General features: G+C 42.2%; 1 protein-coding gene across 3 annotated transcripts in view; it reads right to left on the bottom strand.

The window, feature by feature from the left end:
* Nucleotides 1-12,046: 12,046 nt before the first annotated feature.
* Nucleotides 12,047-25,001, bottom strand: part of NKAIN4 (sodium/potassium transporting ATPase interacting 4) — a 77,675-nt gene continuing 64,720 nt past the window's right edge. Inside the window, exons 5-8 of one of the 3 annotated variants that reach the window (XM_077460350.1) lie at nucleotides 22,465-22,525; nucleotides 17,297-17,381; nucleotides 12,571-12,615; nucleotides 12,047-12,423 (exon numbers count right to left, since the gene is read on the bottom strand). In XM_077460350.1, the coding sequence (XP_077316476.1) occupies nucleotides 12,573-12,615; nucleotides 17,297-17,381; nucleotides 22,465-22,525 (189 nt within the window). In that variant the 3' untranslated portion in view covers nucleotides 12,047-12,423; nucleotides 12,571-12,572. The remainder of the gene's footprint in view (nucleotides 12,424-12,570; nucleotides 12,616-17,296; nucleotides 17,382-22,464; nucleotides 22,526-25,001) is intronic. The other 2 variants (XM_077460351.1, XM_077460353.1) reach the window with 2 other exon arrangements.

A 25,001-nucleotide genomic window follows, 5' to 3' on the forward strand; every position in this document is an offset into this window, starting at 1 on the left:
AACACAATATGTTGTACTTTTTGCTATATCCCTTTTAGCTTTTTTAAAAAATTCTCAGTTTAGGCTGATATGTATTCTAATAGATATTTGTGGTAATAAAAATCTCAAGCGTATATTGGTGCAAAAGTTGTAGCGTCTACAAAATGGGATTTATAGCTCATTTTTATTTTACCAGCAATTGTGGCGATCTGCGATGTTCATCAGGACTGCGACATTAGGGTGGACACATCGGACAATTGACACATTTTTGGGACCACTGGCGTTAATACAGCGATCAGTGCTATAAAAATGCATTACTGTAAAAATGTCACTGGCAGTGAAGGGGTTAACACTAGGGGGCAATCAAGGGGTTAATTGTGTTCCTGAGTGTTCTAACTGTAGGAGGAGAGGACTAGCAAGGCGAAGAGATCGCTGTTCATACTCTGTATGAACAGACAAGCTGTCACTTCTCCCCTCAGAACCAGGATCTCTGTTTACACAGATCCCAGTTCTTGCCGTATTATGAGCGATCGCGGGAGCCTGGCAGTCATCGGGACCGCTGGGTACTCGCATCAGCTCTGGGGGCGTGCCCCTAGTGACCACCAGAGGAGCGACATAACGGCGATTCACCTGCCCATGCCATTCTGCCGCAGTACAACTGACGGCTGGTCGGCAAGTGGTTAAAGCAAACTTTTTTTTTTTTTTGCATTTCTTATACAGAGCTTGGAACATCCACATGCCCAAGAGATACACATTGGTAATAAAAATTTGACTTGCTTAAATGGTTTGGTCTCTCCTATTGCTATGTTGGTGTTTTCCAGAACCTCTGCTTTTAACAGTCCATGTATCTGTTACAAAGAACGTGTGGTTTTTTTTTTTTTTTTTTTTTTTTTTTCCCAGCTTGGATTCAAAGTATCCAACTTTTTCTCTGTGTAACTTTAATTTCTAGGTGGACCCTGCTTTGCCTTGGGCACCGCCAACAGCAAATTTCCCTGCTTTAATTCTGGACTTGTGTCCCCCTGAAGTTTGGGTCCCCCCATCCACCTTTTTGCCCCAGATCTGTCGGTAAACCTCTCCATAGTATAGAACAGGGTTTCTGAATCTTTATAACTGTAGCACCGACCCCCCCGAAGGAGCATCTGGTTTTGCTGGGCTTACTGTTGCGTCTCCACCTCCAGGGCCGTCTTTAACGCAGGGCAAAAGGGGCAGCTGCCCAGGGCCCGGTCATTGTTGGGGGGGGGGGGGGGGGGGGCTGCCCACCTTTTGAGCCCTGCACTGCCCGCCGGCTTCTTGCTAATGTCACTTGAAAAAACAGAAGCGCTGCTCCTGTATTTCCAAGTGAGTGCTCCTCTCCTGGCGGCTGCTCTGGGGAGTGTTTGATGCGCACACACACACTCTGAGAGCAGAGGAGGAAGGGGGCGGGGAATTGCATAGGGGAAGCTACCTCACTGTCATGCTGCACGGACATCGGGGGACTGGACAGCATGCTGCGAGTAGCTTTTGGGCCAGAGGAAAACTCTGTACTGGAATGGCGGGGGGGGGCTTGGGCTTTGAGGGAGGAATTTTTTTTTTTCCTTGTACTTGGGGGGGGGGGGGGGGGGTAGAGTGGAGTGTGGAGCTCTGTACTGGGGATCTGGAGGGGAGAAGAGCCATGCATCCCTACACTCTGCACCCACCCGTCACCCCCTGCACTCTGCACCAACCCCTTACCCCCTCCCTGCACTCTGCACCCTTCAACCCTGTGTTTGTAGCACCCCTTTCAACTATGCACTCTGTACATAGTGCACCCTTCAATGCTAGTGCAGTTTAGCCACACCCGCAATTTGATGCAGAGGTTATGATGTGCAGTAACCTCTAGCAACCAATCAGTGAGCAATAATTTGCAGTAACCTCTAGAAACCAATTAATGAGCAGTAATGTTTTGTAACCTCTAGAAACCAATCAGCAAGCGGAAATGATGTGCTGTAACCTCTATCAACCAATCACAATCGCTACCTGATCTGCTGCAGTAAACTCATTTTGAGTCTAGCTGGGGGGGCCCCATTAAAATGTTTGCCCAGGGTCCAATCAATATTAAAGACAGCCCTGTCCACCTCGTTTCTTGTCTAGGGGTTCCCGAGGTTGATTGTCCAATAAACTGCAGAGACCGAGACTTGAATCCCTTTGGGAATTTTTATTTGCAAAAAAACTTTGAACAGTCTCTCAGTAGGGAATAGAGGGTGTGGGTAGTTAAGCTCAGGTACTCTTGTAACTGCTGACACTTGAAATGTCTCTCTAGGTGATCCAGGGAATGGCCATTTGCGACTGGATATTTCAACTATCGGATAAATCCCCTTTAGTGAATCTAGCAGCCGACAGGTGATTCAAACTTAAAGTCTCTGCCACAGACTTGGTTGTAGAACTTTGGGCTAGAACAAGAAGTCTCCCGGTCCGGCGATAACGTAAGAATGCGGATTCACTTGGTATCCTTTCAGCTCAGCTTCTAGGCTCTTACCGAGCAGCCAGCCTTGTGCGTGGCCCTCTTCTGAAGAATACTCCCCCTGGTTGCTTTCTCAGTTGCTGGGCCTCTCCAAACCTGAGACAGCACCGGACCACCTTGGAACCCACCTTCCAGTTACTGTGCCTTGGGCTAGCCAGCCCTGAGACTTGGAAAGGGATGGATCCGCACCCCAAGCCATGAGGGCCTCTGGGGGCTTGTCAGGAGGACCAGGACCATGGAGTCAGAACATACTTCTGGACCAGAACCATGTGATCTCAGCACCTTGAGTACCCTCTCCCAGAATACACAGCGAGAACACACCTGCTGATTGGCTCCGAGAGAGCCAATGCCTGTCATAGGTGATGCCTACACCTATGACCAGGCAGAACATAGTACAGTCCAGCTAAACTGATACCAAGACCATAATTTACTGAAATTAACCCCAAGACACAACTATGGGGAGAAACTAAATTTACAAACATAGGACATGCTCTTCAGGAGCCCGGCGCTACATTACCTTGGAAGAATCCTTGGTGAAAAGCCTGATCTCTGGGAACCCCTGAAACGTTCATCTACAGCTCATGGAGCATTGGTGTGAGCTCTCGTGTTAAATGGAATCTATTAAAAAACAAAACGTGGCTAATGTGCAACGTATGCTTTGTTTTTTGTTTTTCTTCAGATGGTGAATTTTGAGTCCAACCTGGGATAATGGGGTTCATATACAGAAACTAGAGTGCAGAATGTGGTGCAGCTGTATCCAATCAATTTCTAACTTCAGATTGTTCAATTAAAGGGGGATGTAAACCCTCATGGTTTTTCAGTTGAATGCATTCTGTGCATTAAGGTGAAAAACCTCCTGTGGTGCAGCTGCCCCCCTTTTTTTACTTACCTGAACCCTGTCTTTCCAGGGACAGATGAGTACAGCAGCTCCAGCCAGTGTCTCGGGTCCTCATTGGATAGATTGGTAGCAGCACAGCCACTGGCTCCCGCTGTTGATCAAAGCCAGTGACGTGGGTGCGGGGTGGAGTTCTGCCTGTGTCAATTGATGCAGCAGGACACGGGAGCGTGCCCCGAGGGAGATTAGCTCTCCAACAGGGTACTTGAGAAGAGGAGCGCTGCTGAGGGACACCAGAAGAGGAGGAATGGGGCCACTCTGTGCAAAACCAACTGCACAGGTAAGTATGATGTATTTGTGTGGGTTTTTTTTTTCCTTTTTAAATTAAACAAACCTTTTAGATATACTTTAAGCTTTGCTTTAAAAAAAAAAGGAAGCTGATTGGCTTCTATGCACAGCTGCACCAGATTTTGCACACTCCAGTTGTATTAAATCAACCCCAACGTGTACAGGGGGGCAGCAGGGCATGTAGCGTGGGTCTACGCCAGGCCATCCCAGGTAATGTCAAATACAAGCACATGGGATGAACAGGAAGACAGAAGGGGGCCAGTGGGAAAGTGTACTATAGCTAGTACTCACAGCTGCTTCCCTGCCCAGCTCTGCATATGTTGGCAGAGGGGGATGTGATCTACCCCCTCAGCCGCCTGTGACTAGCAGGCAGGATGGTGACAGAACCCTGGTTGAGAAACACCTGTATAGAATGTAAAATGCAGCAAGGCTGCTGCGAGTCCCTCATAATAGGCACAGCAGATGTCTAGTCAACTTTGAGCTGAGATCTTGCCTGTAGGTGACCGATGAGACTAGTGGGGTGAGTTTTCAAAATCCAATAAACACACAATTGGTTTTGGGTGGCATGAGGCGTTTTCAATAGCCTACGCAATGGCTTTGCTTTCATGCACTGGTATGTTTGGTATTCTTGACTATGCAAAATGTATGGAGAAGTGATTTCAAATGACACGGTGGGACAAAGTGATTCTCCAGGACACAGCTGGCTTATCTAAACCTATTGTGATGTCATCAAACCCAATAGCGTTGCTTAATTTGCCAACAGTTATTTTTTTGCGAACTTTGAACCCAAGTTTGGACAGAATTGCAGTCTATGGTGTTTAGGTGGCCTGTGCATGTCCTCTTGCGGCTAAAGCAGATTCTGGCTGTGGTCATCAGAATTTAATGCTAGATGTCAACCATTTGGCAACTGGTGTGACTAGGTTACTGCGGCCAGGAATGTCGCTCAGTGACGGGAGTGAGGCTTGGATGGGTCGTAGATTAGATCAGTGTGTGCTTGGAATCAGGTTATATTTATAATTGCCCTGCCCAACCCTCTTTTTTTTTTTTTTTTTTTTTTTTTTTTTTTGTAAAGGGGCGGGGGATTTGTACATGGAGGGTAGAGGAAGTGTCTCCACCTTGAGATGAGTGTGCTTTAAAGGGGAAGATATTGCTGCCCTACTCTTCTAGGTACCACAAAGTTGAATGGCCTATTACCTGGTATGGTACTGGAAGTAGTGACCCCTCCCAATCTGTCATTCACTAGCACTTGGCACTTTCCTCACTTTGGAGGGACTTATTGTTTTGGCTCTGGTACAGAAAGTGAAAAAACTTCTCCACTGGGAGAGTGCAAAGTAAACTTGATAGTGGTATCGGTACAACCCTAGTTATGACACCTTTTTTTTAAGACCGAGTACAAGTAATGATACTCGTACATACCGAAGAGACTATGCTTTCAGAAGTTAACTAATTAAAGTCCACTTCTGTGTAATGTAATCTCTGTATAAATACAGCTGTTCTGTGGAGCCCTCAAAGGTTTGTTGGAGAATCTTAGCCAACGGCATCATGAAGGCCAAGGAATACACCAGACAGGTCCGGGATAATGTTGTGGAGAAGCCTAAAGCAGGATTAGGTTATATAAAAATAAAATACATACCCCAAGCTTTGAACATCTCACTGAGCACTTTTCAATCCATCTGAAAATGCAGAGTATGGCACAACTGTCAACCTACCAAGATATGGCCTTCCACCTAAACTGACAGGTTTGGCAAGGAGAGCATTAATCAGAGAAGTAGCCAAGAGGTCCATGGTAACTCTGGAGGAGCTGCAGAGATCCACAGCTCAGGTGGGCGTATCTGTCCACAGGACAAATATTAGTCGTGCTCTCCACAAATCTGACCTTCTATGGAAGAATAGCAAGAAGAAAGACATGAGAAGCCACGTGGAGGACACAGCAAACATGTGGAAGAAGGTGCTCTGGTCAGATAAGAGCTAAATTGAACTTTTTGGCCTAAAAGCAAAGCACTGTGTGTGGTGGAAAACGAACACTGCTCATCACCCTGAACACACCATCCCCACAGAGAAACATGGTGGTGGCAGCATCACGTTGTGGGGATGGTTTTCTTAAGCAGGGACAGGGAAGCTGGTCAGAGTTGATGGGAAGATGGATGGAGCCAAATAGAGGGCAATGTTAGAAGAAAACCTTCCAGCAGGACAACCCTAAATATACAGCCAGACCTACAATAGAATGGTTTCTATCAAATCATATTCATGTGTTAGAATGGCCCAGTCAAAGTCCAGACCTGAATCCAATTGAGAATCTGTGGTAAGACTTGAAAATTGCTGTTCACCGACGCTCTTCATCCAATCTGACAGAGCTTGAGATATTTTGCAAAGAACAATGAGCAAAAATGTCCCTCTAGATGTGCAAAGCTGGTACAGACATCCCCAAAAAAGACTTGCAGCTGTAATTGGCGGACATCGGCTTTTAGGGGTCCAAGTGCCTTCTGAAGAGATTTACCACAGATCCAGCCTTATGTAAACAAGCCTAAAAAAAAAGTCTGTACATGTATTGATTTGTGATCGATCAAGGTATGAGCGATTGTGAACCAGCGGCTCATTATTGATCAGAAGATCAAACAATGCAACACATGCAGTATTGATTTAAAAATCCCATCAAACTATTTATTAAAAACTGTCATTTAATCGATCTGTATTACAGTTTGACACACACAGATATTTGGTGAAGACAGAAGCGATCAATAAAATTCTGCCAATCGACTTGACAGCGTTGAAGGCTTACTAAATCTGTGGTTTATGGTTATTTTAGTTGCACTAAATAAACATATTGATATATGTTTGAAAAACCCCTAATGCATCAATTCATATAATAAAGGAAAGTCCAATCGATAAGACAATATACCAATAAGGCCGCGTACACACGCGCGGACTGTTCGCCCAACTTTGTCCGTCCAACAGTTTCGGCAAACAGTCCGCTCAAACTTAGCATGGACGGACATGGCCACACACGACGGACGAACAGTTTGCTGAAACCGTGCGCGATGACGTGAACGGCACGTACGACTGGACGAAAAATACGACGTCCTATACACTGCATTATAGCTTTCGGCGTGAAAATCCTTTCTGAGCATGCGCGAGACTTAGTTGGCCGAACAAGCCTACACACGAGCGAACAGTCCGCTGAAACCTTGTTTCAGCGGACAGTTTTACGGAATTTCCGTAAGACCTTGTTCGTCCAACTGTCCGCTGAAACTGTCCGCTGAAGCCCCACACACGAGCGGACTGTCCGCCCAAACACTGTTCAGCGGACAAGGTTGGGCGAACAGTCCGCGCGTGTGTACGCGGCCTAAGAGATGGGGATGGACTGGTTCTGTCATTCCTTTTGAGTCCACGAAGTCTTTCATTTTAGATTTTTTATTTATTTTTACTATACAATTCTATGAGATTGCAATGTGTGTGTGGAGCTTTATGGTGGCCATATACTAATGATCATTTTCTTTGTCTAATAGATCAATCCCATTTAAAAATATTTGACTTGTAGTTGACAACCTAATCTATCGATAGGACACACATGGGGAAGTGGATTTAGGATGATAGGTGAAAGATATGATCGCAGTAAGTGATCACACCTGCATGTTTCCCATGCAATCTCGTATTCATATCAATTGAAAACACGGGGTTCAGCTTGTATAAGAGCAGTGTGAACAGCATTTGCAGAGCTTTCGGCAAGCTTTGAAGCTTTTAGGGTACCATTCAGCTCCAGCTTATAAATGCTAAACACAGAACCTAATAGGAGTGCCGATTGCCACTTTAAGCAAGCTGCTAGCAGGCTTTCAAAAAGCTAAAACATTCTGAAGCCTGCTAGCAGCTTGCCACTTGCCAACCACAATACGTAAACTGTATATATGTTGCAGTTTGTAAGTCATTTACCAAGGTTATGGCTGAAGCAATCAGCAATAGCCCCGGTATATTTATTTATTTTCAGCCGGTGCTGGCTTTCTCATGAAAGTGGTATGGGTGGCTCATCAGCCACTGGATCTCAGAAGTGGCGGAAGGACGACCTCCTCCTCCTCCCTCCCGATCATTTCTCGTGCTTACCGTTCTCACCAGCCTGACAATTCTGACGGTGCAGCCAAATGGTCACAGAGGCAAACAAAGACCAGAAGACCAGATCATCTTTGATCGTCTCTATGGCCTTGGAGGACCAGAGTGACATCACTTCCTGTCCAGGGTGTCAGTAAACCATTTTTTTTTTTGTAAAGAAAAAGATCAACTTTTTTTTTTTTGTTTTCAAATCACATGTCAAATCTGCCCAATATGAACATGGGGCTAAACTAGGTAAAGGAGAGATTTGGTGTCCTTTTGACCCCAGATCTCTCCATAAAGAGGACCTGTCGCCCTTTATTTCTATTACAAGGCAAGTTTACATGCCTTGTAATAGGAATAAAAGTGATAATTTTTTTATTTTTTTAAGGGAACAGTGTAAAAAATTAAAAATAAATATGTCTGTAAGCATGAAGCAAACGCATACGTAGGTTGCTCGTGCAAATGTAACCCATGTGCGCACCACACATGTGTAAAGTATCAACATGAACATTAAAGCGAAAGCAATAATTCTAGTGCTAGACTGCCTATGTAATTCTAAACTGGTAACCTGTAAAAAAGTTTAAATCGTCGTCTATGCAGATTGTTAAGGAACGTAGTTTGACATCATCCCACAAGCATGCACAATTTAAAAGCATGACATGGGTATGTATTTACTCGGCGTAACATCCCCTTTTCATATTTTACAAAAAAGGGATATCTATTGTTTTTTATTTTTATTTATTTATAATAGTGTATTTTTTTTTTTAATGCGTTTGAAAAACCACTGCGCCAATGCACTGTGACATAAAAAATTGCAACGATTGCCATTTTATTCCCTAGAGCAGTGGTTCTCAACCTCTGCTCTGAAGTACCCCCAATTGGCCATGTTTTGGGAACTTCCCTTAGATAAAATAGCACTTATTAATAGCATGTCATTGATATTGATTTAAAGCAGCTGTGCAAAATAAAGGAAAAACCTGAAAACATGGCCCACTGGGGGTATTTGATCACCGAGGTTGAGAACCACTGCCCTAGGGTCTCTGCTAAAATAAATAATAATACATTTTTTTTTAAATATAAAAATATATGATATTATAATAAATATATAATATTATAATATACAGTACTTTAGGGGTTATAAGTAATTTTTCTAGCAAAAAATAATGATTTAAACAAAGTGCCAGAAAATGCCTGGTCAGCAAGTGGTTAAAGTGGCAATCAGCACTCCTATTAGGATCTGTGTTCAACGCTTACAAACTGGCGTTGAGCCCCCATTCACATTGGAGCAAATCAAATGCGGCCACGGCACTGTCCCAATCGGTGCAACACCGACTTTGCGGCGCAGGATCGATTTCCAAAAGTAGTTCCTGCACTACTTTTGGGGGCGATTTTCAATAGGCATCTGTGCAGGAACCCACGCAGATGTCTATGAAATCTCCACCAAAAAATGATATTAAAAAAATTGAAATTAGTGAATAGCTCACACCTTCCACACCCTCATAATTGTGTGATCCAACATTTAAAAAAATTAAGTTTTTTTCAAAATGGTCGGTCTTCTTTTTTTTTTTTTTTTATTTATAGCGCAAAACATAAAAAACGCAGAGGTATTCAAATACCACTAAACAAAAGCTCTATTTGTGGGGGGGAAATGACATACGTTTTGTGTACAGTGTTGCATGACTGCGCAATTGTCAGTTAAAGTAAGGAAGTGCCGTATAGCAAAAAATGGCCTGGTCATGAAAGGGAGTAAATCTTCCGGAGGTCAAGCTGCTAGCAGGCTTTCAAAAAGCTTCAAAACCTTGTGAAGCCTGCTAGCAGCTTGCTTAAAGCGGCAATCAGCACTCACATTAGTATCTGTGTTCAACGTTTACAAACTGGAGTAAAAGGACACTTTATACAAGCTGAAGCTCATGTAAAACAGGCCTTACAATCATAACCATAACATCTCAGTGATGCCGATCAATGCAACATGATCAAATTATTTGCTACCCTCGACTCAGTTTATTAAAATTCGGTCTAAATTCATTCTATATTAAATCAAAAGGTGAGCTATGGCAATTCTACCGTTTTGTTGATTCGACCATTTTAACCAAAACTGTACATTGATAAATTGGGAGCGTGTATGTACACCACTAGACACATGGGCATTCAGGACACTCGTGCATCTGGAAAGTATACACAGCGCTTCACATTTAATGTTACAGCCTTATTCCAAAATGGATTAAATTCATTATTTTCCTCAAAATTCTACAAACAATTCCCCATAATGACAACGTGAAAGAAGTTTGTTTGAAATCTTTGTTTGCAAATTTATTATTAATAAAAAAATTAATCTCATGTACTCATGTAATCAATAATGCCCATGTACATAAGTATCACAGCCTTTGCTCAATACTTTGGTGAAGCTCCTTTGGCACCAATTACAACCTCAAGTCTTTTTGAGTATGATGCTACAAGCTTGGCACACCTATTTTTAGGCAGTTTCTCCTATTTTTCTTTGCAGGACCTCTCAAGCTCCATCAGATTGGATGGGGAGTGTCAGTGCACATCCATTTTCAGATCTCTCCTGAGATTTTCAATCGGGTTCAAGTCTGGGCTCTGGCTGGGCCACTCAAGGACATTCACAGAGTTGTCCAGTAGCCACTCCTTTGTTATCTTGGCTGTGTGCTTCGGGTCGTTGTCCTGTTGGAAGATGAACGTTCTCCCCAGTCTGAGGTCCAGAGCAGGTTTTCATCAAGGATGTCTCTGTACATTGCTGCATTCATCTTTCCCTCGATCCTGACTTGTCTCCCAGTTTCTGCTGCTGAAAAACATCCCCACAGCATGATGCTGCCACCACCATGCTTCACTGTAGGGCTGGTAATGGCCATATGATGAGCGGTGCCTGGTTTCCTCCAGACATGATGCTTACCATTCAGGCCAAAGAGTTCAATCTTTGCTTCATCAGACCAGAGAATTTTGTTTTCTTGTGATCTGAAAGTCCTTCAGGTGCCTTTTGGCAAACTCCAGGCGGGCTGTCATGTGACTTTTACTGAGGAGTGGCTTCCGGGTTCTTGATCACCACCCTGACTAAAGGTCCTTCTTCCCCAATTGCTCAGTTTGGCCAGGCGGCCCACTCTAGGAAGAGTCCTGGTGGTTCCAAACTTCATCCAATTACGGATGATGCAGGCCACTGTGCTCATTGGTACCTTCAATGCTGCAGAAATTTTTCTGTACCCTTCCCCAGATCTGTGCCTCCATACCAGTGATGGTGAACCTTGGCACCCCAGATGTTTTGAAACTACATTTCCCATGATGCTCAGGCACTCTGCAGTGTTAATTTGAGCAACATGGGAAATGTAGTTCCAAAACATCTGGGGTGCCAAGGTTCGCCATCACTGATCTATACAATCCTGTCTCGGAGGTCTACAGACAATTCCTTAAACTTCATGGCTTGGTTTGTGCTCTGACACGCACTGTTAATTGTGGGACCTTCTATAGACAGGTGTATGCCTTTCCAAATCATGTCCAATCAACAGAATTTACCACAGGTGGACGCCAATCAAGTTGTAGAAACAGCTCAAGGCAAAGGCTGTGAATACTTATGTACATGGGACTTTTTTTCATTTTTTTTTTTTTTAAACTTTTTTTTTATTACATTTTTGTATAAAAAATACATAACATAATCACAAACGTGTGTATCATTCCTAGAGTATGCATATTATAAAACAATTATTATTAAAAATCCTCCAAAATCTGCTCAAATTTCTTCGATTCTAAAGTTCTCTCACCCTTCCCAACAACCACCAACCCCCTTCTCCAAAAAAAAAAAAAAAAAAGATTTTTAATAAAAAATTTTTTAATAAATTTGCATTATGGGGTAATGTTTGTAGAATTTTGAGGGAAATTATGAATTTAATCCAATTTTGGAATAAGGCTGTAACATAACAAAATGTGGAAAAAGTGAAGCGTTGTGAATACTTTCCGGATGCAATCGCTGAACTTGCCACTTTTTTTTTTACAAATGTTTATGCTATAAAAAATAAAAAAAACCCCCACTGTCCTATTACCGTTCAAATAATACATTGCCTGCAGAGCCGGTCATGTCAAAATTGCTACCGCTGCAGGAAACTGCATGCGATCGTTTAGTAACTGTACGGTTGGAGAAATAGATGTGACACGACCCCGTAGTAGTAAATTTCAATCGCTCAAATTACTTTTTCTAGTTCTCAAGGTTCATGCTGCAGTTCTGAGGACCGCAAACGATATCTGCGGGTGATCTCGGATAACCGACCATCCTGTTCCCGGAAGCAATGCTGGTAAAACGGTCGCTTGACACGGTAAACAATCTAATGCGACAATTTTTATTAAACCTTTAAAAAAGGAAAAAAAAAAAAAACTTGTATGAACGAGCTGCGTCCTCCCAGGATGATGGGCGCACACTACCTCTGGGGGGCGCTGTGTATGGAACAATGACTTTACATACATTGTATTCAGAGAAGGCCTGGGAATCTGAGGGGACGGGGTCAGGAAGAAGGGGGGCGGGGTCCCAGTAACAGTCAGAAGTGCGCAGTCCTTTGTCTCTTCGCTATGACACATTGTGTACAGTCCCGGGTTCTTGGCGTCTCCTCTGCCCAATCCCGAGTCTGTGTCATGGCTTGCGATGGGCGTCCCCCCCCCCTATCCGCGCTGGATGGTCGCTCCTCTCACTTACGCCGGCCTGTGGGGGGAAGACATGAAAGTCAGACACATGAAAACTACGATGACGTGGTGCGATTGTGAATCACTCATCAATGTTATTGTTGATTATGATCAATATTTCTGTAGCGGACATATTAGTTGTGTATGGGAAATTAGAGGAGTTTACCGTCAATTTAAGAAGGGATTCTTTACGGTAAGAGCGGAGGATTCCCTACCGTATGAAATAAAAAAAAAAAAGAATAACTGACATAAATAAAGAAAATGGATACAAATGACAAATTACATTCTTATTAACAGATAAGTTCACTTTTTTGTGATTATTGTGGGATGGCACTGAGCAAGGAGGGGGAGGAGACTGAATCCCGCTCTCCAGCTTGTGCTGTCTTGTCTATGGCACACCACCAATAGATCCAAAAAATAAGAAATTATGCTACGGAACTGCCCTGGCTTGATGCTCAGAGAGGGACCGGGCACAAGGACGTTTCCGCAAAAAATAAATAAAAAAAAGACTTCTTGTCTTTTCTATGCAACCCTAAGGTTCCTCCAGGGGTGGCGAGGGGTCCCTTGAGATGTGGCAATCTAACCTCTCATCTCGTGGTGTCGGCACAGTTCCTGAGTCAACGGCATGATTGCAAAAGTGATGTTCTGACCACCCGTGTAAGGGGGGGGAATTGTTCACACTGTTCACCTCCAATGTAAGGAGCATTGTCCCATGAACCCCCCCCAATTGTCTTACCTTACCAGGGGGTCCCTGAGATCTGAAAACTAAGTTCAAGGCTTCCTCTGGGTTTAGGTTAAGAAAGGCGGCCTCTTCTATTTTTTATATTTATATATATCATTTGTTTAAATTGCTTTAAAAATCCAATTTTCAAGGTTTTTCTTCTATAAAGAAAGGCGGCCTTAGCGCATTGGGGCGCCACTGAAAATGTAATGTGCGCCGTCGCAAGAAGTTAACGCTTGTATTCCTGCAACATATTTGATGGGGCCTGTTCACGTCACATGCAGTCCAGAGCAATGTTTTCTGCATTGGAAACGCATGGAAAGTAAGTTATATGGCTTTCAATGGCATAGTTCACACCAATGCGTTCCGGTTCCAGAAAGAAAAAAGTAGAACATGCTGCATTTTTCTTGCGCAGAACTGTACTGGAATGCAGAAAAACACACCGGCCCCCAGTATAGTTACATAGTTAGTCAGGTTGAAAAAAGACACAAATCCATCCAGTTCAACCTTAAATTATAGTGGAGAAAAAAAAAACGGGGGGGAAAAAAAAAAACATAAATCATCTGGAATGCATACAGAATGCATTAAAAACTGCATACAGAAACGCATCCGGAACAGATCTGGAGTGCATTTTTTTGTGGCGTGAACAGCTTTACGCATTCCGGTGCGTTTAGGTGCATTTTACTGCGTTCCATTATAGTACGGTGCAGAAAAAATGCAGCATGTTCTACTTTTGTTTCTGGAACTGACCGCATTGGTGTGAACTATGCCATTGGAAAGTCGCAATCAAAGTTGGACCAAGTAGAGCAGGGACTACTTTTGAAGTCGATGCGTCTTGAAGTCGCACAGATATGAACGCTACTCACTGGAAATCATGGGACTTTGCAATCCCAAGTGACAGGACAAGTCGCACACATGTGAAAGGGGCCTTCGTTTCATTTTGTTCAGACTGGTTAATCTAGTTATTTAGTTTCGTTAAATTTGGTTGATTCCCTCAATTCGTATTCAGAATTAGTTTTACTGTATGTCTTCTTTCAAATTTTCTTAGATTTATTTTTTATTTAGAAAGTTTGAATCCATACATTTCTAATCAGTCTAATTGAAAATGTTATATATATATATATATATATATATATATATATATAATTTTTTTTTATCGATTTGAATGCGGCAAAGTGAACAAGCAAAAGAAAAATCTTCATTAAGTTATTACAATGACTCTTTAACCACTTGCTTACCAGGCACTTTTACCCCCTTCCTGCCCAGGTAAATTTTCAGCTTTCAGCGCTTTGAATGACAATTGCGCGGTCATGCAACACTGTACCCAGATTAAATATTTATTTATTCAAATAGAGCTTTCTTTTGGTGGTATTGTATTTAATCACTGTTGGGTCATTATTTTTTGCTAAAAAAAAAAAAAAATAGAAAAAAGACCAAAAAGTTTGAAAAAACAAAACAAAAAAAAACAGTTTCATAGTTTGTTATATGTTGAAAACAGGGAATTTTTCTTCTTTGTTGATGTGAGCTAATGAGGCTGCACAGAGCGGCACTAATAGGGGGCAGTCGTCGGCAGCACTGATAGGTGGCACTGATGGGCACTGGTTGGCAGCACTGATATGTACCTATTGGAAGGATGTACTGGAAATGGAGCGAGTACAAAGAAGGGCAACAAAGCTAATAAAGGGTCTGGAAGATATTGGTTATGAGGAAAGGTTGGGAGCACTGAACTTATTCTCTCTGGAGAAGAGAGATATGATTTCAATGTACAAATACCGGACTGGTGACCCCACAATAGGCATAAAACTTTTTCACAAAAGGGAGTTTAACAAGACTCGTGGCCACTCATTAAAATTAGAAAAAAAGAGGTTTAACCTTAAACTACGTAGCGGGTTCTTTACTGTAAAAGCCCTTGTACACACGGTCGGACATTCCGATGGAAAATGTCAGATCGGACCATGTTGTCGGATAATCTCACCGTGTGTCGGCTCCATTGGACTGTTTCCGTCGGAATATCCGACTGACAAAGTTTTAGAGCTGGGCTATAAAATTTTCTGACAACATGATCTGATCGGACTTTGTCCGATCGTTTGTAGAGAATTCCGATCGGACAAAGTGCCACGCATGCTTAGATCAAATTCCTAGACCAAAGCTATTGGCTACTAGCCTGAAAGCCTGAATGTAGTCCCGTTGGAACGAAACGTTCCGAACGATCGGCTTTTCTGACAACTTTGTCCGACCGACGGATTTTGTTGTCGGAATGTCCGACCGTGTGTACAAGGGCTAAGAGTGGCAAGGATGTGGAATTCCCTTCCACAGGTGGTGGTCTCAGCGGGGAGCATCGATAGTTTCAAAAAACAATTAGATAAGCACCTGAATGACCACAACATACAGGGATATACAATGTAATACTGATATATAATCACACACATACGTTGGACTTGTGTCTTTTTTCAACCTCACCTACTACGTAACTATGAGGCACTGATGGGCACTAATAGGTGGCACTGATTGGCAGCACTGATGGGCACTGGTAGGTGACACTGATAGGCAGCACTGATAGGTTCCACTGGTTGGCAGCACTGATAGGCACTGCTTGGTGGCACTGGTGGGCACTGATAGGTGCACTGGTGGGCAGCACTGGACACAGCTTGGTGGCACTGGTGGGCACTGATAGGTGGCACTGTTCAGGAGCGATGTCTCTCTGTCAGAATCCGGTGATCTTTTTCCCCTCACGCTGTGAAAAAAAAAAAGGCGATCACCGATCTTCTGTTTACATGACCTGATCAACTGTCATTGGCTGACAGCTGATCACGTGGTAAGGGGCCGGGTCTCCGGGGGGGGGCGCGCAGGCAGGTCATGCATGGGAGCACATCATATGACGGCCTCCCAGCAATTAAGGCCCGCGCTGTAGCCATCATTCGGCTATAGGGGGCGGGAGAAGGTCAAATCACCTTTTGGCTTAACAAAAACAGGTTTATTTCAAAATAGTTCTCTAATAACACACAGTCTTTGATTTCAGAAATATGTTTACGGTTTGAATGGAATTCGATGAAAAATTTTATTCGAATTTCAATCTGAATTTCGGACAAATTTTGTTTTATTAGTCGGTAAACTTAGTTTATACTGTAATTTGGGTATTAGGACATATATCCAAATACAGAAAAAAATTGTATCCGAATATTCATTCGGAATGCAATGAACCGCACATGTCTATCCACCAGTTTAGGGTCGGTGGTGGGGCTTGGGGGGGGGGGGGGACATTTTCGTTTTTTTTTCCTTTATATATTAAAACAAAAACCCCAAGTGGTGATTAAATATCACCTAAAGAAAGCTCTACCTGATAACAAAAAAATACAGATACAGCGATGCATGATGGAGTAATTGTCAGTCAAACTATCACAGCACTGGAAGGCAGCCTGGTAATGAAGGGGGAGGACAGGCTGCTACTCAAGTGGTTAAAACATATTATGGAACAAGTCAAAGCGTTCCGGAGCTTCACCCGGAAATGTCACATTGGGGTGGATTTACTAAAGGCAAATAGACTGTGCACTCTGCAAAGTGCAGTTGCTCCAGAGATTAGAAAATGAGGGAAAGCTCTGCTGACTTCCACCATCCAATCATGTGCAAGCAAACATGTATTTTTTTTGTTTTCCCTTGCACGTGATTGGGTATTCTTTGCAAAGTGAAGCCTTACTTCATTTACTAAACTCCGGAGCAACTGCAAAGTGCACAGTCTATTTGCCTTTAGTAAACCTACCCCAATGTTATGTATTTATTTGTTATGCATCTTCTAAAGCCCCCATACACACTATCAGATTGTCTGCTGAGTTTTTCCTTCAGATTTACCAAAACCATATAATATGAGGTCACACCTTAGGAGTTTCAATGTGTATGCAATCAGGCAGGCCCTTCACTACATGGTTTTGGTAAATGTGCAGGAAAAGAAAATCTGATAGTGTGTGGGGGCTTTACACATACATTGGCTCAGAGCTGGCCCAGCTCTACAGGTGACAGGTGCACCACAGCAGCCAATGGCGTGCCTGCATCCATCAGAATCTAACAACAAAAAAGTATGATTGGTTAGTAAAGTCCAGTTGGGCATGGACCTGATTGGCTGGTGTCTCAGCAGAGAGAGGAGGGCAGGCCGCAGAGTGCCGTCTTTTATACTTACAAATAACTCTGCTTGAACAGCGGGTGATTGGACTTTTCATTGACATGGTAGAGGGGGAATGGATCAAATCCACCAATGAAATCAACTGAAAGAAACAAAATCCCAAAATAAAAGCAACAAAAACAATGAGGAGGCATGCAGGGTGAGGGAGGGGGAGGAGCAGAGACACGGGAGGGATGGATGACAGACAGTACAGATCACACGGGGGGGGGGGGGGGTGAATGTTCAATGACCCCAAATAAAAAAAATGGGGGGGGTTGAAGGTACAATGACCCCAAATAAAAAAATGGGGGGGTGAAGGTACAATGACCCCAAATAAAAAAATGGGGGGGTGAAGGTACAATGACCCCAAATAAAAAAATGGGGGGGTGAAGGTACAATGACCCCAAATAAAAAAATGGGGGGGGGGGGGGTGAAGGTACAATGACCCCAAAAAATGGGGGGGGGGTAAAGGCTCAGTGACCCCAAATAAAACAAATGGTTCTTAGATACGCCCTTCTGGGAAGCCGCCATCCCTGTACAGTACACCATCTGTGATATCGGCCATTATAGGCTATGGGAGGGGGGAGGGCCGGGCCTCGTGTCTGTAGGACCCCCCCATCAATGCTCAGTGGTGGTTGGCACTTCTACCCTGCAGAACCCGAGTGCTGGCTTCACAACCAAGCCAAGACACTGGAGTTCACATGTGTTTCCTCCAACACTCCTAAGACATGCTGGTCGGTTAAATTGCCCTCATATGTGTGATGGGGACCTTCGATTGTAAGCTCTTCAGGACAGGGCCTGATATACACTATATTACCAAAAGTATTGGGACGCCTGCCTTTACACACACACATGAACTTTAATGGCATCCCAGTCTTAGCCCATAGGGTTCAATATTGAGTTGGCCCACCCTTTACAGCTATAACAGCTTCAACTCTTCTGGGAAGGCCGTCCACAAGGTTTAGGAGAGTGTCTATGGGAATGTTTGACCATTCTTCCAAGAAACACATTTGTGAGGTCAGGCACTGATGTTGGATGAGAAGGCCTGGCTCACAGTATCATCCCAAAGGTGATCTATCAGGTTGAGGTCAGGACTCTGTGCAGGCCAGTAACGTTCCTCCAGCCCAAACTCGCTCACCCATGTCTTTATGGACCTTGCTTTGTGCTCTGTTGCGCAGTCATGATGGGATGGGCCGGGCCACCCCCAAACTGTTCCCACAAAGTTGGGAGCATGAAATTGTCCAAAATGGCTTGGTATGCTGACGCCTGAATGCTGTGTACACACGATCGGCATTTCCGACAACAAATGGATGTGAGCTTGTTGTCGGAAAGTCGGACCGTGTGTAGGCTCCATCGAACATTTGCTGTCAGAATTTCCGCACACAGATGTTTGAGAGAGCAGGTTCTCAAATTTTCCCACAACAAAACTTCCAATCATGTGTACACAAGTCTGACACACAAAAATTGACACATGCTCAGAATCAAGCAGAAGGCTATTGAACTTCCTTTTTCTTGGCTCATCGTATGTCGTGTACGTTCCCACATTCGGAATTTCGGGCCAACATTTGTGTGACCGTGTGTATGCAACACAAGTTTGAGCTAACATCCTTCGGAAAAAAAATCCATGGTTTTGTTGTCGGAAAATCCGATCGTGTGTAAGCGGCATTAGAAGCCAAGCCCAACCCCTGAAAAAAAAAGAAAAACTCCACGCCATAATCCACCAAATGATTGGGACCAGTGCACAAAGAAAGGTCCATAAAGTCATGGATGAGTGAGTTTGGGGTGGAGGAAATTGACAGTTCTGACCTCAATCCGAAAGAACACCTTTGGTATGAATTAGAGTGGAGATTATGAGCCAGGCCTTCTCGTCCAACATCAGTGCCTGACCTCACAGAGTCGCTTCTGGAAGAACGGTCAAACATTCCCATAGACACTCTCCTAAACCTTGTGGACGGCCTTCCCAGAAGAGTTGAAGCTGTTATAGCGGCAAAGGGTGGGCCAACTCAATATTGAACCCTACGGACTAAGACTGGGAGGCCATTTCTGTTCATGTGTGTGTAAAGGCAGGCGTCCCAATACTTTTGGTAATATAGTGTATATGTAGAGTGCGGTGTACATTGTTGGTGCTATATAAGTTCTTGTGATTGATATGAGATCACAGTGTCCATTTTTTTTGTTCCCAAGCTTTTTCCAAGAATCCCCCTCCCCCCCCTTGTCTTTTCTAGGTTGTGTCCCTTTAATTGCTCCCCCTGTAATGGGCTCCTCTGAGCGGCTCCCTCCAGTGCTGCCTCTCCGCCCCTTTCCCCACACACTGACTGATTGTCCCCAATCTGGGTTAATGAAGGGACACGTGATGGCAACTATTAAAGAGCCCGGAGCCAGAAAATAACGAGGACACATCCGGGAGCTCCGATTCATCACCTCCATCCATAGAAATGCTCCTTCCTAGAAATATCAGGGGGGGGGGGGGGGGGGCTCTGCTAATGAGACCCCCTCCCCCACACCCCCTGCTCTACATCATTCATATCTGACAGTGACAGATGTGTGTACATTGTATGATCAGCCACACACCTAACAATCTCACATCTGCTGTGCATCACCCATGATTCGACCGTACTACTGGGAGGGAGGATACTTAGTTACTGCTGAATGTAAAGGTCCTATATGGATTGATTTGTCATCAATTTATACCGGCGAAAGATATATTGATTTATGGTGGCCATACATGTATTGATTTCTGATCAATTTATGGTGGCGATACACTTATTGATTTGTGATCAATTTACATATGGTAGCCATACATGTATTGATTTCTGATCAGGTTATAGTGGCCATTCACATATTGATTTATGGTGGTCATACATGTACCAATTTCTGATCAATTAATGGCGTTCGTTCACATATTGGTTTATGGTGGCCATACAGTTATTTATTTGTGATCGATTCATATATGGTAACCATACACATATTGATTTCTGATCAGTTTATAGTGGCCATTCACATATTGATTTATGGTGGCCATACCTGTATCGATTTCCAATCAATTTATAGAAGCCATTCACATATTGATTTATGGTGGCCATACAAGTATTGATTTGTGATCAATTTATAGTGATGACACACATATTGATTTATGGTGGCCATACAAGTATTGATTTGTGATCAATTTATAGTGATGACACACATATTGATTTATGGTGGCCATACAAGTATTGATTTGTGATCAATTTATAGTGACGACTCACATATTGATTTATGGTGCCCATACATGTATTGATTTTTGATCAATTTATAGTGGGGACACACATATTGATGTATGGCCACCATAAATTGATCAGAAATCGATACATGAATGGCCACTATAAGTCATAATTTAATCATCAATTTAAAGTGACCACACTCATATTTATTTGTGATCGATTTACATATAGTGGCCATACATGTATTGATTTGCAATGAATTTATTGTGGCCATACATGTATTGATTTGCGATCAATTTTTGGTGGCCATACATGTATTGATTTGCGAGCAATTTATGGTGGCCATACATATATTGATTTGCGATCAATTTTCGGTGGCCATAGATGTATTGATTTGCGATCGATCTAGCTTCAAGTGATCACAAGCAAGCGATTCGTTCTCAATTAAAATGCCAGACAATGCAACACGTAGAGTACTGACTGAAAATATGATCTATCAGAAAAGATAATTTCTTCGATCTGAATTATGATTGGTAGTCTGACACACACACACACACACACACAGATATTTATTTAATGGATCAGAAATGATCAATAAAATTCAGCCAATGACTGTGCTGGTGTCAAAATGGATGGACCGCTCAGCAGAGGCATCAAATGGTCTGTGGTTTATGATTCTTGTTCAGCTTGATCTTTTTTGTCGCAACAGAATAATCAATTAAAGGATTTTGTCGATCATATGATCAGAAACAATCGATATCATTCTGGCAGCTAATTGACTTTCCTGCATATAAAATCGACAGCTTTCTAAATCCATCCAATGGAGGGTGAAGGGGGAGGGGTTTATTTCGGGGTTATACGTTCGGAGGAGGATCTGCAGTTTATGATTCCTATTCAATGTGATCGTTTTTTAGTCACTATGGGGTTGTTGTACTAAAACGAGAGAAAGCAAAGTCTGGTGCGGCTCTGCTTCCAACCAATCAGCTTCCAGGTTTTTTGTCAAAGGTTAACTGAAGAAGCTGAAGTTAGAAGCTGATTGGCTGCCATGCACAGCTGCACCAGATTTTGCACCTTCCAGTTTTAGTAATCGTGTGATGGACCAACTGATAACATGTGTGGCCACCTTAATTGGATGGGCCCTGAGCGGATCGCACAGGAGGGGCATTCATAGCTTGTTGGTAAATGTGATGAAGATTGGACAGTATTTGTTCAATTAGATTGTAAGATGTGTGTGCCCAGAGATAACGTGGGGTTGGATTGTACAAGCCTGACCCGTCATATGTCTCAGCCCCTCCCTGCCCCATTCATAGGTCCTCCTTGTGAGCGGTCAGATGGCGAGGTAACGGCCTGATGTGAGATTGTTCTTCTCTAAAATGTTGGCAGACAGCAATGAAAACCCGACAGAGGGTCTAACCGCCCCCCATCAGAGGAGTCCCCTTCTCTTCCTTTTCTGGGGACAGCTGTCTAATGTTAGATGTCCCCTCACTTTATAGCACCAGGATAAACAGAGGTGAGGAATTATCGACACAGCATTAAAAACCTGGCAGGGGCCCCAACCCTTCACCCCCCCCCCATCCTTCAAGTAGAGACACTCCAAGCCTCCTTTAGCCTAAAATGATCACAACAAGCTGCAGATAAAAATCTGACATTCAGGGTCTGTACAGGTCTGGGGGCTTCTACATTAATAATAATCAATGGCATCTCTGTCTCTTCCAGTGTCCTTTATATTCTGTTTACCACGCCAAAGAGGAAACGGCTTGATGTATAAGGGTGGTCACACACACTACAACTCGATTGTACAATCTCCTTCACACTTACCAAAACTGTGTCCTATCAGGGCAACCCTGACCAATCCATTCAACTGCTATCCAGTCACACCGACCCTCACATTACAGAGTTGTTGGTAGATCTAAAGGAGATTGTACAATCCGATTGTATAGTGTGTGGCGAGTGTTTGTGGCCAGGACTATAGAGCGGTATACTCACAGCTGTCCTCCTCTTCTGTGAACACGCTGGTCACATAACAGGCGTACACAAAGCCAAAGAGCTGGAAAAGAATCAATGCCAGGGATCAGACAATGAACATGTACCAAATACATCCTGAATAATAATAATATGTATAATACCCGGTATAAAAATGAATAATAATCATAATTAATAACAAATATTGTTATTGTATTGTTATGTATTATATCCTGTATAAAAATATATAATAATGGTAATAATAACATGCATAAATGTATAATATCCCGTATAAAGATATAATCATAATAATATTTAATAACAATAACATATATAAAAAGATATAATAATAATAATATTATGTATAATATCCTGAATAAAATATGTAATGATATTATGTATAAAATCCTGTATTATAATAATAATAATAATACATATAATATCCTGTATTAAAATATATAATCATAATAATAATATTATGTCCTGTATAAAAAATATGAGAATAACATGTATAATATCTTATATAAAAATAATAACAACATGTATGATAACTGTATAAAAATATGTAATAATTAGTATTAATAATAATAATAGTAGTGTATATATATATATATATATATTTATATATTTTTTTATGTACAATATCATGAACAAACATGTAATAACAATAATATTTAATAATAACATGTATAAAAATATAGAATAATAATATGTATAATATCCTTTATAAAAATATGTAATAATAATAATTAATAATAACATGTATAATATCCTGTATAGAGATATAATAATATTCTTATTAGTATAATATTTAATAACAATAACATATAAAAATAAGCAATAACCATAATAAAAATAAATAAATTATATATATATATATAATGTATAATATCCTGCATTGAATATATAATAATAATAATAATAATAAGATGTAATAATATTTAATAATAACACATATAAAAATATAGAAGAAGAATATTATGTATAATATCCTGTATAAAAATATGTCATAATTAAAAGTGGTAATAACAACATGCATAATATCCAAAATTATCTATCTATCTAAAAATATAAAAATAATAATAATATTCTTATTATTATAATATTTAAGAACAATTACATATATAATATCCTGTGAAAAAATATGTAATAATAACTTGTTTAATATCCAGAATAATAATTATTATTATATCCTGTATAAAAATAATAATATATATATATATATATATATATATATATATATATATATATATATATATATATATATTAATATGTATGATATTCTGTATAATAACATGTATATTATCCTGTATAATAATATTATGTATTATGATCAGCCCCTGCTGTAACCTCTTACCTTGTGACATTCTACAAAGTTACAATGTACAGTAAATTCTGGGGGGGGGGGGGGGGGGTATGAGGGGACTGAGGAAATGCTTCTGCAGCAGACTCATGACATCATCACCAGCATTAGGCCGGGTTCACACTTGTGCGATGTCAGACATGTGATTCGCATTGCTGTGCAGGTCACATGTGATGTCTGTGTGATGTGCATTCAGCCATACAAACTGTATGATTGAAATCGCATTTGGATTCCTGCACCATTTGACAATTCGCACTGCGATCTGTGGACCGATCTGGGGGTGTCATTAACTTTACATTGAACCCCCCGCAGCGATTCGCAGATGTCAGTGTCAACCATCTGTGATTGAGATGCGATGCGGGAGCCGGCACTGAATCGCAGGGTTTCCCGCACCAGTGTGAACCGGGCCTAAATGATAAAAGGTGAAGCTTTTTTGGAAAGGTGACATTGCCGCTGTATAATGTGACGTGTCATTGTGGAGCTGTAAAAATGACGGCGAGGAACACTGTAAAGCCCCATATACACCATCAGATTTCCTGCTGAGTTTTTCCTTCAGATTTACCAAAACCATATAATATGAGGTCACACCTTAGGAGTTTCAATGTGTATGCAATCAGGTAGGCCCTTCTACTACATGGTTTTGGTAAATCTGCAGGAAGAACTCAGCAGAAAATCTGATAGTGTGTATGGGGCTTAAGCCTTAGGCCATCAAAGGAATCATATACCAATCTACTTATGAATGAAGTTCTAGGGCAAATTCCTCAAGCAGCCAAGGCAAAAGGGCCAAAAGGCCCCCTCCTCATGATCTATGAACTCATCAGTATAGATTGCGGGTCCTACTCTTTTTTGCACCCCCTCCTACTGAAGCGCCCAAGGCATCTGCCTCTCCTGCCCCCCCCCCCCCCCCGTATGAATTACAATAATATGGAGGACAGCAGGCATCCCGACACTCAGCTGCTTGTCATGGATGATGTGTGAAGTATGCACAGCTGGATGGGAGGGTGGCCGGGGATTGGCTGAGGAATGTTCGGTATCGGGGAGACCCCCTGCGCAGTCCCAGCAGGGACATAAAAAGGTCACGCGCTGCAGGAATGGTGCGCATAGCGTAACGCACAGAGGGGTTCGTACCGAGGCGTGAACGCAACATTCCCCGAACATTTTACATCTCACTTCTAAAAATAATCCCTGATTTTCTGCT

Source organism: Lithobates pipiens, unplaced genomic scaffold (assembly GCF_037356315.1).
Source record: "Lithobates pipiens isolate NorthernLeopardFrog02 unplaced genomic scaffold, aLitPip1_a1.2 Scaffold_28, whole genome shotgun sequence".
NCBI lineage: Eukaryota > Metazoa > Chordata > Amphibia > Anura > Ranidae > Lithobates > Lithobates pipiens.